This window comes from Xiphias gladius, chromosome 16 (assembly GCF_016859285.1).
Source record: "Xiphias gladius isolate SHS-SW01 ecotype Sanya breed wild chromosome 16, ASM1685928v1, whole genome shotgun sequence".
NCBI classification, from domain to species: Eukaryota; Metazoa; Chordata; class Actinopteri; order Istiophoriformes; family Xiphiidae; genus Xiphias; species Xiphias gladius.
In genome coordinates, this window is record NC_053415.1 from 6,787,259 (window position 1) to 6,805,061 (window position 17,803).

The 17,803-nt window shown below is 45.3% G+C and overlaps 1 protein-coding gene across 1 annotated transcript; it reads right to left on the reverse strand.

Annotated features, from left to right (window-relative positions):
- Window positions 1-2,449: 2,449 nt before the first annotated feature.
- Window positions 2,450-5,591, reverse strand: twist2 (twist-related protein 2). Its single transcript, XM_040148966.1, has 2 exons — window positions 4,907-5,591; window positions 2,450-2,523 (listed from the first exon to the last, which is right to left on the reverse strand). Exon 1 carries the CDS (start codon window positions 5,435-5,437, stop codon window positions 4,940-4,942), a length of 498 nt encoding a protein of 165 aa, XP_040004900.1. The 5' UTR covers window positions 5,438-5,591; the 3' UTR covers window positions 2,450-2,523; window positions 4,907-4,939.
- Window positions 5,592-17,803: the final 12,212 nt, after the last annotated feature.

The following is a 17,803-nucleotide window of genomic DNA, read 5'->3' on the forward strand; positions in this document are numbered from 1 at the left end:
AAACCTTCACTTTATTCCCTTTTTACTTCAAATTAAAGTTTTGTAGCTTTTTCCGTCTGATTTTTACGGGAAACATCTGGATCTCTTGCACTGCTGGAGCAGTGGCCCCGGGTGATTCCGTGCTGCTCAGCTGTGAGGGCCCGGGATAATGAGCAGGTATCAAACCAGCTCCTATGGATTGGCCGGCCTTGGTAGGACGGGCTGTCCGACAGGATCCCGAGACCACCGCGCCAAAAGTGACAGCACGTTGTGGCGTTTGAAAAAAAACTTAACACGACGGGGTTTCGCCAGATATTGCTTGAAAAGCCTGTGAGAGAATAACCCCAAACGTGCCAGTAGGAATATTTGATCCAGATCAAGCAGAAAATGTGATTTTTTTTTTTTGAAGGCATTTTCGCCGCCCTACAGACCAGCTGTACTCAGCCAGCGTGTGCAAATTCACCCAAATTTACTGGGGCTCGATGCACGGTCTTCAGTGGGGGGGGGGGGCATGTCCTTTTCCTGCACCAGCAAAATTCGAATTAGTCACAGGGATCACAGTGCCACACTCTCTCTGTCAGATAAATCACTCAGTTAAAAAATCATGACCTTGAGATGAACACCGGGGGGGGGGGGGTTCCCCTTGTATGTGCCTCCTCTGCGGCCCTCCCGGGGAAGAGCGGGTTTAACAGTCAGACGAGTGGCTCTTCCTCTCAGGGCTCAACGCCGACGCGGGTTCCGCGCTCCTGGCGAAGTGGAGCGTGCTAACCTCAAGCAGGCCTCCTGCGCCGCGAAGTCCGGAGGCTCGCCGCTCGCGTTCGATAAAGGTGCGCGTCGACGCTGGTGGATCCGGCCTCTTCACAGACCCGCGGGGGGGGGGCCGAGCCGCTGTGGCTGCAGGTGCTTCCCCCACACGCCACACACACACACACACACACACACACAGAGAGAGAGACAGGCTGCCAAACACTCTGACATTTCTACAGGAGTGTTTGGGGTTTTGCTCTGTGGAAATCAATAGGGATTTTATAGCAGCAGCATCATGCTATCTGGCATCTATTATCTCCTGAATGCTTGATATTTTGGAATGCGGTTTTTCCACCTGGGAGAAAGCCCGGCGTGTACTGGACTGCGTCCATCTGAGATGTAACATAGATTTACCACGGTTGAAATGTCGGGGTGGGGGGGCTGTTTGTTTGGTTTGCGGTGAAACTACTGAGCTGTTCCTTAGTCTGAACTCGAAAAGCCGGGACTCCTGCGTCAGAGCCCCGGTCGCAGCCGCAGAGAGCCGGCCCTGCCACTTACACCGGTAGCCCCGCGTTAACAATGAGCTCCTTTCAGTGTTTAGATTGCATCTGACCACGTCTGGGAAAACGAGATGTAAACAGCTTTAATGTCCCAGGCGTGAGCGGGGGAGATTCAAAGGCATTTTCTTCAGTCGTCTGGTTGGGGTCCGTTTTGGTGTGTGTGTGTGTGTGTGTGTGTGTTTCAGCGGCAGGCTGAGAGTTATTGTCCTTATCTGCGGTTGTTGGGGCTCCCTGCTCGTTAAAGAGCCCCAAGGCATCGCCATTTGAAATGATTACTCCTTATTTAAGCGGACAAGCATTTTATAAGCCTGAGTTTGAAACTGGCTCGAATTTCCTGCACTGTTAATGAAGCTGTATTTTTATGGTCGGGTTTTTTTTTTTTTTTTGGTAAGTCGGCGTTTTCTTTCCATAACAAGCGGATGGGGGGGGGGGGCAACTTCTCACACCCAGCAGTGAGGTAAATGTGCTGGCGCTCTTTTTTTTCTTTTTCTTTTCTCCTTCCCCTCCCAATGGAGCGGCCGCCACGAGAAGCCGAATCAGCCGGCGCATTGTTTCAGGTCGGCCCGAGCCGCCGGCTGCTCGCGCTCCTCCTGGCGTGCGGACGTTCGAGCAGAGGCCGCCTTGCGGAGGAATCGATTCCGAGCTGGACTTGCACGATACTGCCTCGCGGCTTGCACCCTGCAACTGAAATAACACGCCGACCATCTTTTGTTCAAAAATATGTGTTTTAATAAATAAGCAAAAACAAAAAAACAAATGTACATTGGACGGAGTTTTGGAGACTTGCTAAAGAAAGTCGGTGAAATAAATCCATGCAGGAATGACTGTAAATTGCATAGGTCCCTTTACAAGCTATAGGCGTTCTTACACGGGTATGTACAATATGCATTCATTTCTATATATTTATACTTTGGTTTAAAAGTCTTTGAAAAACCAAATCGATCTCCTCCTGAAAGGGATGAAAGGGGGGGGAGGGCTTTGCTGAAATACAGGCCGTAAACACGAGCTACAACACCTCCGGCCTGTAACGCGTCGCAGGACTCTCCGGTCCCCCCCCCCCCCGGGCTCTGCCACCACCGGCTCCGGAGACAGTCAGAGACCGTGTGATACACACACACACTCACGCACACACACACACACACGCACGCTCCCCAGGACGCCCCCTCCGCCACGCCTTTGAGGTCGATGGGTTCTTCAATAATACCTTTGGTCTTCATACTTTGTAGAAGTAAACAGTCTGTGGTGGAGAGAAGGCCAAACATACAGAAAACATTACTGGCGGCACGGGCAACATGCACACACATGCGCAGGCTTTTACTTGGGCTTGTTTATAAAGGAACGTGTGATGGGTTTTTTTTTTGGTTTTTTTTTTACTTTTGTTTTTTTGTTTGTGTGTGTGTGTGTTTTTTTTTTTTTTTAAACATTCACTGGCTCGCTTGGCATGTGGGAAGTCATTAATGATCAATTATTAGCCACTGAGCTGAGTAAAACCATATGGCAACAGAAAGGCAGTAAAGTTTTGTATCTGAGTGTAATTCTACAGCTGCAGGGAAACACACACACACACACATAAAAAAACACCGTTTTTCTGGCCTTTAGTTTGAAGCACCTGAGTAAATTCACGCTTTTCATTTGGCTGCAGAAAAGCGGAGAGTCCTAAAACAATAAAATCCATCCCCTCAGAGCGACGCTAAACCAGAAGTTTTTATTGAAACCTTTTACGACGTCCACTGAGCTCGCGGTTTGTAGGCTGCATTTGTGAGAGGCTTTTGCTCTCGACGCATTTCTGATTAATAATCGCCGCGTGAACTCGCCTTCTCATTTGGCCGGTGTGTGTCCGTGCAGCAGGGATCGACCCCGCTCCGCTTCTGCTTGCGTCGCACGTTTTTGTTTTGTTTTTTTTTGGGGGGGGGGGCGAGACAGTTGAAGGCCACGAACATTCTCGGAGCCCTGATGTCCGAGGAAACGACGCTGTTCCCTGCTTTGCTGTTCCCCGGAGGTCAATTAGACTCAGGATGACTCAGGGAGAAAAAAAAAAATCAAATTTACTGCGTTTACGCAAATAACTAATAATGAGGCTTGTTCCTGTCCCGTTGCAGCAGCAGGCAGCAAAGCCTCGCTGACGAGCGGTCTGCAAACTACACGCCAGGCCCCTGAGACGTGAACAAGCCCCGCTTCTGGGTCACTTCGCGTCACCTCAGTCAGACCCTCGAACGCGCAGAGCCCCGAAGAAACAGCTCCTATTATACAGCTGCTGTGCGACGGTCTCGTCCGGGGGCCCTCGGCTGAATTCTTTCAGATTTTGCATCCGTCAGATCTCCCAGAGAAGCTCAGCCTGTATGAGGCCAAGTATTTCCTGGGGTTTTTCCTGATGTGAGAATGATTTAGAAGACTGTGAAAAGCGTTGCCTGACCCTTCTTTCACCCCCCCCCCTCTTTCTGTTGCTAAATTGCAAAGCCGAGTTTTGGTTTCCCCCAAATCCTGCCCGTGAAAAAGCTAAAACTCGAGAGCAAAAGTTTGCTCCCAGCCGTCAGGGTCTTTTTGGGGTTGTACTGTATCAGACGGATCTGCACCGCGGCGTGAGCAGCAGCATCGACCCGCCTGTTAATACGGGCCTCTGTTTTTGTTGTCTCGCACTGGCTTGAACTTTCAGGTCCGGCCGAGCTGCCCATTCCTGCGGTCTCCACGCAGGAAGGCGCTCTATTGTGGATATAAATTGCCCGTGGTGGCACTACAGCTGCGTTTTGGCTCGGCCCGGCACCCCTCTTTCACCCCCTCCTCGTTATAAAACGCCGTTTAAAAACGACGGAATAAGGATTAACTGCAAATTCAACTCACAAGTGGCTGATTTCATGCCTGACTGGTCAAAAATAGAACAGACAGAAACAGACGAGGCATATTCTTCATCTGGCCTCGCATGTGAAAATGGTCCAAAACCATTATTTGTATTAATTCACCTACTTCCCTCCGCCTAATCCCCTTCTCCAAAGAAATACAACGTCCCTTTTTTTCCCACATCCTGAACTGGACTAAGGCGTTCGGGTTCCACTGGATCCTTCTGGGATCTTGGAGTGTATCAACAAGTGGTCGCCAAGAGCCCGCGCACGGCAGCGTCCAGATGCAGACGGGGCTGCCGGACGTCGACGAGATGCCGAAGCCCGAGTGTGAAATCTGGCACTCTGCTAACAAGCGCGCACGGCTCCGGCATGCGCCCGAGCACGTCCATTTAGACTGGGATGCGCATCTCGTCGCTCGACCCCCCCCCTCCCGCCCCCCCGGAATATGTCTTATCCGCATCGGACCGGGCCAGAGTGGGCTTTTCGACGACACCCTCCAAATCCAAGACACGTGGCCAGATCACCGCCGCACGACCACTCACCTTTAGCAGACAGCCCGAGCAGAAGAGCGCACGAACTCGCGAGTCAGAACTTAGCTCGTGACCTGTCAGTCTGCCCACAGCATCACACTGTTCGCTCGCGGGGGATCTTTTGTTTATCTGTTTAGTCTGTACATTTTCTCGCGGAGCTATCATTCATTCACTACCCAATTTCCCCTCTACCACCGGTGCTACGAACGCTAATCGTTTTCGCTTTCCCCTGCCTCCGTCGTGTGGTACCCACCGCTTTGGCATAGTAGGTGAAGGTCTCTGGCTGCTAGTGGGACGCTGACATAGACCAAGCGCCCTCCATCCTCCACACGGAGAAGGCGTAACTGAGTCTTTCGTGCGCAACGTAGCTGCAGCTGGACATCTTGCTGTCCATCTCGTCGCTCTGCAGCACCTGACAGAGGAAATCAATGTACCTGGACGCGAGCTTCAGCGTCTGTATCTTGCTCAGTTTGTCCGAGGGAAGCGTGGGGATAATCTTGCGCAAAGACGCAAAGGCCTCGTTCAGAGACTGAGTCCGTTGGCGCTCCCGGACGTTGGCCAGGACCCGCTGGTTCTGCAGCTCCTCGTAAGACTGGGTGCTGCTCGGACTCGGTTTTTTCCCCCGCTTCCCCGGACCCGGGCTGCTGCCGCCGCTGCTGTCCTCGCTGGATTTTTTACTGTGTCTCCTCTTCCTCGCGAAGCGTTTCTGCTGTCTGTCCAGCTCCTCCTCGCTGGTCACCAGACTATCCACAGGGGAGACCGGAGAACTGGAGCCCTCTTCCATTTCTTTCTTGAAGAAATGCAGGGATAGAGAGGACAAAACGTTGTCCACCTTTGAAGCCGTGGTTACAAAACAATGTATAGATATCCGTCAAGAGGAGGGGAATAATTTGAAGAGGTCTCACTCTGCGCTTCTTGCTGGAGGTTGGCACGCTTCGCCTCTCGCAGGAAGTTTTTTCCTTAAATTTTTTTGGAAACTTTATCCCCGTTTCAGATGCTAAATAGTTTTGAGGGTGGAAGGGGAGGGGTTTTCGGAGGGCGGAGGGGGAGCTAGTGTGAGTCTTGGTCCGTTAATACGCAGGAGGGACCAGTCATGGTTTCATGTGTCTGGGTTATGACTGAAGCGAGGCTCTTATTTACAGTCGGGGGCGACGGAAAATTGCTCTTTTGTTGGCTTTTTCCTTTGGTGCAAATTTCGTCCCATCCAACAGACCCTTTCTTCCTATGAGAGGAGATTACAGTTTCCAATATTTGTTTCTTTTTACTGAGAGACTTCACTGAATCAGAATTCATCAGATGATTAGCTATGAATTGGATCATTGTGAAACGGGCCTCATGTGTCTTTTGTCAAACATTGATTAGAGTGCTCGTGTTTATTTTTTTAATAATTATTGGTAATTCATCTTAATATGTCGTTTAAAACTTGAACTCATGATTACACACTTTTAACAACCCCGATCCACACAGTCTCGTTGCAGAAACCTTTCAGAGGGCTGCGGGCTCCGAGTTAAAGTCAAAACATCAGTCTGAGCCTTGCGGCTCAATAAAACTAGCGAGTTAACTGCTGTATGAAACCCATTTGGTCCTGGAGCGTTCAGGGCTGCGTGCCATGGTCCGCTCACTCTCTCCAAGGCCTTTAATATCCAGGCAAACCATCCGTGTGCGGTAAATACTATGTTTTCACTGCAGCGTAGAGTGCGTACTCCGGGGAGAGCGATTTGCGCGCAGAGTCGTCGGGCTGGAGGAAAACCTACCCGCTTGATCCTTAATCGAATCAAGTCTGCGCGTCCTCACAGTTCCTATAGCGTGGAAGTCAGACAGGAAGGAGGCTCAAACCAACCGAGGAGCTCTCCGGTTTCTGCGGATACCTCCAGCGGGCGGCTTCTCCACGCGTTTTGCCCGCGGTCCGCTCCTTCATCTGTCATGTCATGTCATGTTTTCCCTACACAGAGCGGCGTACAGGTGGCTCATATTATGGAGCTGAATTTATCCACTGCCAGAACGCAGAGTTTGTCCAAATCAGCTGACTGACCTCCAGAGATTCCGGTGCCTCTATATTGTTGTGGGGATTTTTTTTAAATTTTTTTTTTTTGGCTAAAGCCAGCGTTCTTTAACTCCCACAACTACAAAAATGTCACATAAATATTCGTTTTATTTTTATTTAAAAAGGAGGGGAAAAAGAAGAGGAAAATAAATCTGGCTGTGAGGTGAGATCGTTTATCTTGTTTCAAGATTCTTCTTGAATAAAATATAACTTCATAACTTAACAGTTGAAGAATGATCTGCTTTATTGTGTCCTATTTTTCAAGAATATGACACTTATTTAACAGTCTTGAAATAGGGCATTTAAGACAAGCTTCCTTCAGGAAGATTAATAAATGAGAGCACACATCTTTGACCTTTTTGTAATGCTGGCCACTTTACCCCCAAAAAAACACAATATCGGATGATGTTACTGAACTTATTAAGGAAACAAGGCTTCAACTGTTAATGTGAGTCTATCATTAATCAAATTGTACTGAATAATTGCCTCCTATTAGGAAGCAATTTTGCTAATTTACACTGTAGACTACACTTTAGTTCACCAAGAGTATCTGAATATAATCAGACTACAGTGGCTTGAGTACATGTGCCCATGTTACGTGTGTTTTACATGTCCGGGGAGACTGGTTGCTGCAAATGGGGTGGAACCGAATACCTCCTGAAAGTTGCACAACATAGCTGAAACCCATGAGTGCTCACTTGGTACTGGGACATATGGTACATGGTTTTTTAGGAAACCTGGTCTGCTTTGTGTTTTGGACCTCCAGTGGTAGTGGTGACTGTCATCCTACTTTTACTCAGTGCCACAGCTTCGAATTCAGACCCTGGCCTGCTTCAGCATAGGTTTTCAGAGTGGCACCATTTTACCGGTCTAGTTCATGCAACCTCTTTATGAAGAAGGTAATGTTTCACACATGGAAATATGAAAGTAATGCTCGAACATATGTGCAAGTGCATTGGTCCTGCACAGCGGCTGTGAGGTAGGCTTCACACCTACACACTTCACAAGAAGAAACCCCCCCCCCCCCCCCTCCCACTCCACCATGGATGTTGGTAAATGATTCATGTGTATCTCACGCAATTCTCATTGGAGTTGAGAGGAATTTTTGGTCCCTGTGGCTCTCGCATGAGCCTGAGAGGGGTGATGGAAGAGAAAAAGAGAGGCAAAGGCAGCAAAAAGAAGTGAGACAGAAGGGTAGAGAGGTATGATCTGCCTCCCAGATCAAAGAGGCGCTCCGGCCGTAATTCAGCAGGGCAAGATGACGTATCTCTGTCTTGTCTGACACCTTTAAAACCAGATCCACATGGGTGGAGGGCATGGCCTTAATAAGCCCAGACCCTTTCTGCTGTCACATCGGTGAAAACACATCCTTGTCTCGTGCACGGCCCTTTGCCTTCACATCGACCTCGTGAACAGAAATGACTGGTCGTGAGGCAAGAAGTGAAACCGAGAGGTGCTGAGAGACAGAAAACAGTTTGGAAGGGAAAAAGAAAGGAAGGATACAGATGAAAACAGAGAGAAGGGGCCAAATGTATGGATGTGTGCTGATTCACAGAAGTCTTTGATCTGACAGAGAGGGTTATGGACGTGTGAGGGAAGTTAGGGAAGAGATGATTTGTTAGAGGCTGTGATGAGTGGAATTTTACTGTCCATGTGCCTGCCAGGATCGGTTACCTTTGACTTCAACCCCCCCCAAACACTTGTGAGGCTCACCCCGAATGATCTTGGCAAGAGGATCTAAAGCCATGGCCTGTGTGCAAGCATATGCACGTATCTGCTTGTGTGGGTACTTTTAATACATTATCACCTGATTAATGTGGGCATCAGTGTATCTACAACTGCCTTTTCATCCATGCAGTTGTATGTGTGTGTGTGTGTGTGTGTGTGTGTGTGTGTGTGTGTGTGTGTGTATATGTGTGTCAGGAAGTGATTCAAGATGAACCAAAGATGTTCAGCAGAGGAAAGGCCCAGCTGGTTCTCATTGCACAGAATAGTTTCTATCACCAGGAGTGCAATCGCTTTTAAAGCTACTTGTAGCTCCACCGTTTCCATTAAAGCAGCCATTGACATATCTGTACTACTACCCAACACTGCAATGTAAACTGGGCCTATTACACCTGATGACAAGGAATGCAAAAATTTGCATTTATCAAGCTGTAACTGCGAACTGTTTGTAAAAGCACAGCAGCAATGAGAGTGCAAAATTGGGTTTTTTAAGGAAAGTTACATTGATTTTCTAATATAACCAATAAATTCTGCTGGGATGATACATGGTAGTCACATATTTATTAGCTTTACACCGTAGCTAAAGGTGCGGTTGTACATATTGAGAAAGAATGGTAAATTTCCATGTTAATATTATTTAAAAAAAATAAACAATTTTTTAATATGCTGTTTCTAACTAAAACAAATACTGGTCTTTACCGGGATATGGGATGTTGCCTTGGGAAAAACATCTATGTTTTTCTATTCCAGTAAGTTGTGAAAATGTGACTCACAAGTCAGGCCTTAATAAGAACTATGTATGACTCGATGGCAGCCTGTCAAATTAATACAAGATACGTATGAAAAACATCACAGCCTTGATTTAAAAAAAAAAAGCACTTCAAAAGAAGACTGGTATCATTCAGAATTTCTTTAGAACTGTTTTCTTTCTTGCTAAAAATAATTGGACTTGTTCCTCAGCTATTCATTTATCAGTCACAAGCAGTTTTTTTAATAAGAGCCTGTATTTAGCAGAGGCCTCGACAATGAATGAAACAACAGGCAATGTCGGTACGAGGTACATATTGGGCTATAAAACTATATGCACCTACACTCATAGAGTCATTCTTCAGTAACTCTCAGTAACGCTGAGAGCCCATTCATTCATATATCCACACTTCTCCAGCCTGCTGCCCCAGGGCTGATGACAAGGTGTTTCTGAAATCGCATTAGGGGCCCTTTCATAAAGGTTTCATTGGGGAGTGTGTAACAGCTTGAAGCATTTAGGCTTTGTTTAATACGATGCAGACTGACTGCTCGATGCTTTGTCTCCTGTGTGGAAAGGGGCCCGGGATGCCAGAGACCCCCACTGTCAGAGATTGCTTTGATATCTGGAGGTGGAGGGGGAAATAGGGCAGAATAACCCCTCTTCAACACACATACACACACACACACACACACACACACACACACACACACACACACACACACACACGCACGCACACATTTACACACACCACCACCACCCCCCAAAACCTGTATGCTCAATACCTGACTTTGCCCTGCTGCCCTGTAGAGTTATGGCCATCCAATGATCAAGCCAGGCTTTGAAGTGCAGCTCTCCAAGGCTTTGCACCCTGTGGCAGATGTATGTGGAGAAAAGAAATCATGATATACAGTACTGTGTCCATTTCAGGCACATGCTGTACCTGTTAGGTAAGATAGCCGAGTTCCAACGCACTGATTGTTTGTCAAAATGAAGCTGAGAAATATTTTAGAGATATAGATTGTAGTGGATTATACGAATTTCACAGAATTCTTTCCCCAAAAGCCACTGACATTTTTTCCCCATGTACACACACAATGGGATCAACCTGGGGTTCAGTGTGTAGCTCAAGGACACGGGTGGCTCGTTCAAACCACCTACCCCTATGATTGATGGCCAACCTGCTCTACCACCTGAGCTACATATTTATGTATGTGTATACAAATGGATTAGTTGCGGAGAGTGCAGATCGGTATGCGGTTCAGTTTTGTCCCGTAAAACAGAGCTCTCAGCGCTACGTAACAAACCTTAAATTCAACCCATATCCGACTCAGATGCATTTCATTGATTTGACAGTTACAAAAAACAGTGTTGCCAGAGCAATTATGTTGGCTATAACACAATTATATTCATTATGCATGTACTGCTTCCAGGATCTGAACTTTAACCAGGCCAAACAGGGGGGAAGGGGGGGGCAGGTCCTTCTGATAGGGTCAGAGTAAATTTGTTGAACAAATGACAGAGGGACTGTGCACTCGGGTGCTGATGGGGCAGCCTCCTGCACAAATAATGTGGCGTAATTAGTGCTGCACTTGTGACCCTGGTGCCAAGGTTAGCATGATGGTCGGCCCGGGTTCACAGCGCGATGTGTTAGCCAGGTGGCCCGACCAGACTGGGCTACAGGGAGGTTAGACTGAGCTCCGGCAGTCTGGGGGAGGCCGCGCAGGATGGCTGGGCAAACAGTAGTGTTGTTTGTTCTGCTGATTGGGCTAGGACAGGCAGCGTGAAGCTCACCGGATGTCAACACAGGGGTGGCACTTACAGTCCACTGTCACTCCCTCAGTGTCACCTGTGTCACCAACGACATCCTCAGCTCCGCTAAAGACTAAATTGTTGGTTTATCCTGCAGCTACAGGACAATAAATGTGCTCTGTGGGGACTCATAAAACTCCTAACATAATTCATTTCTACACGTAGTCTTTTCACCCTTCATCTGTATTGTTACGCCGTGTGAAACATTTCACATTTCACAGTTAACTGCGACAGCCCTCTTAGCCCTCATGCTGCTAACACCTTAGAGAGCCTGAAAAGCTGCCGCTGTTTATTTCTCTCTACATGGTGTGTTTGCTCTGACCCCCTTGAGGGCTGCGGTTCTAATTTGGGGAGGAAATCATTGAATGTTTCAGTGCCCATCTAAGAAGGCTTCAGATGCGTGGCCCCCGCTGTTCCTTGAGTGCAGGCCCCTGGGACACATTGTAAAGACGACACCACATTTTTCGTTCGCACTCTCTGATCTGAGTTATTAGCTCAGAGGCTAAAAGCGTGCTCTTGTGAAGAGGAGCTGCAATGAGAAAAGCAGGTGAGCTATTTAACTAGAGTTTCACAGCTATTAAAGTGCCAACACACTGGGTCACCATGGTGATGAGTGCTGTGTGCACGGCTTCTGGGGAGTCAGCATTTCTGTTTGAGAGGGGAAGATGTTTGTTGTCAAATTTAAGGCTCAGTCTGTTTTTTTTTTTCAAAATAAATCATGTGCTTTTTGGATGCTCCACGTTGGTTTATGACGTGATTAGTTTTCAATCCATTACCGAATTAGGTCCCAACAGCTCCAGGCTGTGTATTTGCAGTTAGGTTCTGAAAGGTACAGCTTGCTTTGAAGCTCTTTAAAGCTGCTAATAAATACATGTAATATCAGTCTTTGAATTCTTTTTATATATTCGCCTTTAAACCTATGTAAGAAACTGTAAATGAATGCTTAGTTTGCCTATTTTAACTTTTGTCTGTTCTTCACCTGCATGTTGTATGTGTGTATTGCTATAACAAATGATACCAAATGTTCACACGCAATTTATTTAGATGTGAACAGATGTACTGATCACATGTTGCCAGCTCCCAGGACTGCAAAAAAATACTGTAACTGAAAGTCCACAATAATCCCGCCTCATCCCACTAACCACATTCAGTCTTATCAAGAAAATATGGATTTCTAGTACAACAATAATTGAACGAAAAAGCTTGGGCTGTGTGCTCAACTCCCAGATCGGAGTCCTTATGCACAGTTCAAAATACCTGAAGTTTAAGAAAAAGAAAACAAGTGCTCACTTGAGATCATCTCAGTTATTTTTGACAGGTTATTATAAGTACACATTCTCACCCTTTTTTAGTAATAGTGTACATGAAGACATTTTTTAGCCTCGGCCAGTTGCTATGAGCAATAAGGTCGTCTGTAATCTATCAACGGAAGGATCAACACTGCAAGTATTACTTACTATTGAATTGCTGTCCAAGTAGATGTAGCAGATTAAGCATGGCCAGTTTGGAAGGAGATTATGAAATAATACATAGTTGAACAATAACGCACTTCCTTTTGGTAGAAAAACCCTCTCGACGTGACGTGAGGTTGAGGTTTTCCATGTAGGACAGGTTGGATAACCGAGGCAGCTGAATGCCGAAACGCAGACTTGGAGTTCGACATCGTTGCTGTAGGTAGGTTTCTTTTATTTTTCTCCCTGTCACAGTGCCACATTGTGCAGTCCTCATGAGCTGATATAAGCATAGCAGTAGCAGCCGTATTTTCTTTAACAACAGTGCTTGTTTGTATAGCAAACACATTTTTTCCACATCAGTGGACACTGCAGTGTAGCTTATGAATCAAGCGATATTTATGAATTTCCATGTATTTTGGTCCCGAGACAAACGGGGCTGAAACTCAGGCCGCATAGAAAACTTTAGAAATTGCAAGGGACACCAGTTCTATATACACTGTCGTATAAACTTTTAGCCACGGGGTTATGTGACACTGGATTTACTCTATAGCTAATAAACTGCACGTTCAGATTTTGTGGAGCTTTTCTCATTTGAAAGATGTGGGACCTTTTGACAGGGCTGTTTCAGATTCCTTCTGCCCAGACCCATTCATTGTTTCAACAGGATGTGATACACTAATTATATTTACAAGTGCAAGGAACAGACTCCAGAATTACACTATCATGATAAACACACCTGCCGACTGATGGCAGAACAGCCTCACAGGGTTTCTCACTGTTAGTCTGCCGGATGTTAAATCAATAAACTATCTCCATGCAAAAAAGAAAAGCCTGATGCAGACAACAGACTGGAAGAATCACGCTCATTCTGGCCCCCAAAATTTTCCCCTTGGCTGAATCATATCTCATCTGAATGGTATTTAGAGCTGTTATTGATGGGTCAAGGTCCCACGTTGATGTGATGGTTAGAGATAATTACGCCGTGTCAAGTGACACTGCAAGTCCATCTTGAAATAGATACATAACGGATACCTGCGTGATTATATAGTTGACAGAAAAAAGTCATAAATCAAGGTCCACTTCCTAGACTTCAGTCATACCTCATGATCTTCATCAGTGGATGGAGTTTGCTCAGTTGTCACGGATTAGCGTTTTTTTTTTAAATATTTATTTTCATACTTTTAATCTGGAAAAGAAAAGAAAAGGAATTATATGTTTTGTATTTATTTCCCTGTATTATCTCTAATATAAAAACGATTGGGGAATATAATTTTGTCAATAAATCTGAGGTTCTCTACATTTATGTAAAAATGATTAACTATTCATTTGAGTATTTATTTCATGGATTTGTTTTTTTTAATGTCAAACACTTACTGTATATACCATTTTTTATTCCCAACGGTGGATAATAGTCTATCACACTGAAGTATTACTCTTCAACTATTGACAGCAAGTTTTAGGGTAGGTTATATGATGCTAGTCCTCTTAAACTTTAAAAATGTCCTTCAGAGCAACAAAAAGTGTCACTTTAATGCTAATTTTATTGAGTTTCAAATTTAGGACACAGTACTACTACTGTACTAATTCAGTTATCTGTGACATGCACATCCTTGGCTTATATTAATTATTAAAGACACAGAGATTAACAAATATCAGAGCTTGTCAAAACAGTTACTGATAAAATCTTTTTAAAGCACAGCCCCTGAAGCTTGATTCCTACTCATAGCGTCAAACTATTACATGAAGAAATCCCCAAATAAATTTAACCAACCAATACCACTAGGGGGAAACAGGGGTCGGTGAGCATCAGAGTGCCACACAGGTCACTTGCCATTGGGTGATCACCACTATTAAAAGGCCAAAGGTTTATGCAGAACATTTAAAGGTCCATATCATATTGTAACATTTTATTTAATCATTTTTTTCATCAAATCATGCTCTTCAGCACAGCCACGTAAAGCCTTTCTCAAATAAGCCAGTACTCTGGTGTGTATTTACCTCAGACAGGTGCACAGTATTTAGAAGGAGTCATGGCAACAGCTGTGACACCTGTAAGAGCAGTGAAACACTAAAGTGCTTGCCTTGAACACACACAGAGGGACAAAATAGAAGTAATTGGTTGGAATGTTTCCAAAGAGGAGAGGTTTTCTCCCCAAGAATCTGTGTGTCCAATTTAAGTTAACCCCACCTTTGCTGGGTACTAATACATCTTTGATGTTTATTTCCTCCTGTCTTAGATGGAAAATAAATGAAATGTGCCAACATATAACTGCAAGTAAAAAAAAACAGAAAAGGTTCAATCTCATTAATTTGGTCTATAGAATAACTAGGGACTCGTTTCTGTCTGGACCGCAACAGTGGGTAAGCCCTATAAACGCGAATGTCTGTGACTGACTGACTTACTGAGTGATGAAGTTACCCCATTGGTCAGCCGACTGAGTGTTGGAGTTTCCTCATTGGCCGTTGCTCTTTCAAAATAGTGCCTCTGTCGCTAAATTTAGCTACTTTCCACACCCTTAGTGACGTTTCTTCACAGAAGCACTTAACGACAAATCTTGGACATTTTTTGGACAAACCTTAGCCCCTTTCTGTTCAAGAGAGTCGCCAGTGTTGCCTTGCGAGTGTGAGGTCCGGCTTTACCTCTGCAGGAACTCCTCTCTGCGTCTCATTCAGTTGACCACACGGCAGCTGAGATACACGTAAATAAATTTCTTTCTCTCTGAGTGATAATTTTACAATTAAATATAGTGGAAATCACAGCGCAGCCGTTGTCTTTAACTCGTGTGTGGTGATTTTGTCAGATGACATCGCGGTTATGAAATCAGCATTTTAGCAGAGCACAGCAGCAGGTTGGAAATGCCTTGGAGGTGACTGCTGGTTAATGTAGTCTTAATGGGCTGCCTTTCAGTTACTATTTCATATTTATAGCATTGTCTGACAGCAGAAACAGAAAAACACGTAGATGAGAACAGCTTTATTGGGAATTCAGTTGTATTGAATTACTGTATTGAGAGTGCAGACAGGAGGAGAGAAGCAAACAGATAAAGAGCTGAAACCTGCTGAAACTAAGCAGAATGCAGATACAACATGATAAAAATACTACACGTCATGAGTGGGCTGAGTAGCATAGTATGTCAATAACATTTAGTGACTTTTCCAGAAGGCTTTAGCTACTTTCTACTGAAAGCAGTTGTTTACAGTGGTTCCACAACAGTTTTCAACTATGTTCTCAACTTTGCACTTTGGCATGTTTTGTTGTGTCATATAAACTGATATGGGCAAAAACAGTCATTTGAAAAGACTGAATAACAATTTTGAGTGTGTTACACAGGCATGTGTGGTGAAAAAGAGGTAGTTGCTTATTTGACTGAAAACTGATCAGTTACCTACTGATACAGCTGATTGACCGGTTGAGTTTACTTTATATTCTATCCTGATGGCATGGCTTTAGGGATGGTAATGTTGGCTCCAACTACAATTAAATAGATTGCAATGAAGCTTTGTATATACATTCATATAGTAGTCCCCAAAGGAAGAATCCTATGTCTTTGGTGATTTCCTGTGAGGTCGTGAAGTTTAGTGAAGTTGACATTTGCGTGAAATGTCTCAACAAGAGTTTTTGTATATATTGTATTGCCATAGAATTGGATACAGATATTATCAAGTCCCCCTCAGGTTAATTGTAATTTTCACCCAGTGCCGTCACCAGGTCCAAATTTCAGTTTGTCCCATACTTTGGTTTGTGTCTAAATACCTGCAAAAGTAACATTACTCAAATTGGGTTCTTTACTTTATACTTCTACTCTACTACATTTCAGAGGGAAATATTATACTTACACTGAGGTAATTGCTACTAGTAGCAAGTGAGTGATCTGAATACTTCTTCCACCTCTGGTTATCTGTCGGTCATTTACACATTTCTTTGGCTCCGTGATGACACCAGTCGTAGTTGTTAGGATTTTTGTGATGCCAGCGCAGAGTAATAGGGATTCCATGTGTCTTTTGTCCTGTTTAACAGGAACTCCGATGGTTGGCTCGATTAATCCCAGCAGTCCACCCATCATCGTATTAGGCACAGCAGCAGTTTGAGGCAGGAGAAAAGGAAAATAAAGGAAAATAAACGCAATCTTACGTTGAGGATCTGTACACCTGTTATACCCTTCACTGATCCAGGTCATGAGATGAGCGCAGCTCTCCAGCCGGACTCACCGTCTGTAAGTGTTGACTAAATTCATGGGGCGTGTGTAATAAGAAAAACTGGATGAACTTAGTCCTCTGGTATGAATAGAAGTATCTGTCCGAATCGAAGTGTGATTCGGAGTCTTCTAACAGGCAAATGAATGAGGAAAGACGGTTTAGTCCAAAAGTGACATGGTCTGCGGGTGCTTGACTGAGCCCTGTAAAAGATTAGAAACCTCAACGGAAAAAAAACACAGCAAAGAGTTCACCACAAACAGAACCACCGTGGGAAGGGTACAGGCTGCCTTTTATTGATTTTGCCTTTGAGTAAAGAACAGTGTTTACGCACACGCAAGATCTCCCCTCTACTGTGCTGTGGGAGATTTGTTTGTGGCAATCCGTGAAATGAAAAGTGGGGAGCTTCAGACGTGCAGTAAATCACAAGAAACATGGCTCATCTGCGTGACAGAACAGCAGAGAATCGCCGTTTGTTGTAACACGTCTCCCAAAAAGCAGCGCAGGTATCTTCTTTTTTTTTTTTTAATTCATAAATAAGCAATAATACAAAATAAATAAATAAATAATACAAGTGGTTGCACATGAAAACAAACAGTACACAATTAACCTTACTGCCGTCATTGGGAACAGCACCTGACAAGCTAAAGCACATCGCAGCAATCTGCTTCTCACGCCCATCGTCTCATTTACATGATTAAGACTCTTTTTAACACATCGACTCGCGGCCTAATGAGCGGAGTCCAGAAAACACTTCAGCGCCGCACGCAGAAGTATGAGTCCTGGGGGAAGTCCATTCAGTCTCATGCCAGTGTGCCCCCCCCCCCCCTTCTCTCTGTTACAAGTGCCCTCCTTTTGGGCAAACAATGCCAGCCCCCTTTCCCTCCCCGGGCCCCGGAAACAATGGCTCTCAATTACCAGTCAAGAATAAATTAGAATATTAAAAGCCACAGAGGAGGACGGAGTGGTTGGGGTGGAGAAAGCCTGAGGTGTGTGACCCGGTGAGAAGTCTGCAGATGTCGATCGACTGGCTCTGTCGCGCCGCCTGCCTGTCTTTGACATGTAGAGAGAGAGAGAGAGAGAGAGAGAAGAGGGAGGAGGAGGCCCGAACCACGTCTGCGCCGACCTTCTCCGCGGTCGGGGTGCCCCGTGTTCTTCAGTTAATCCCACTTTATC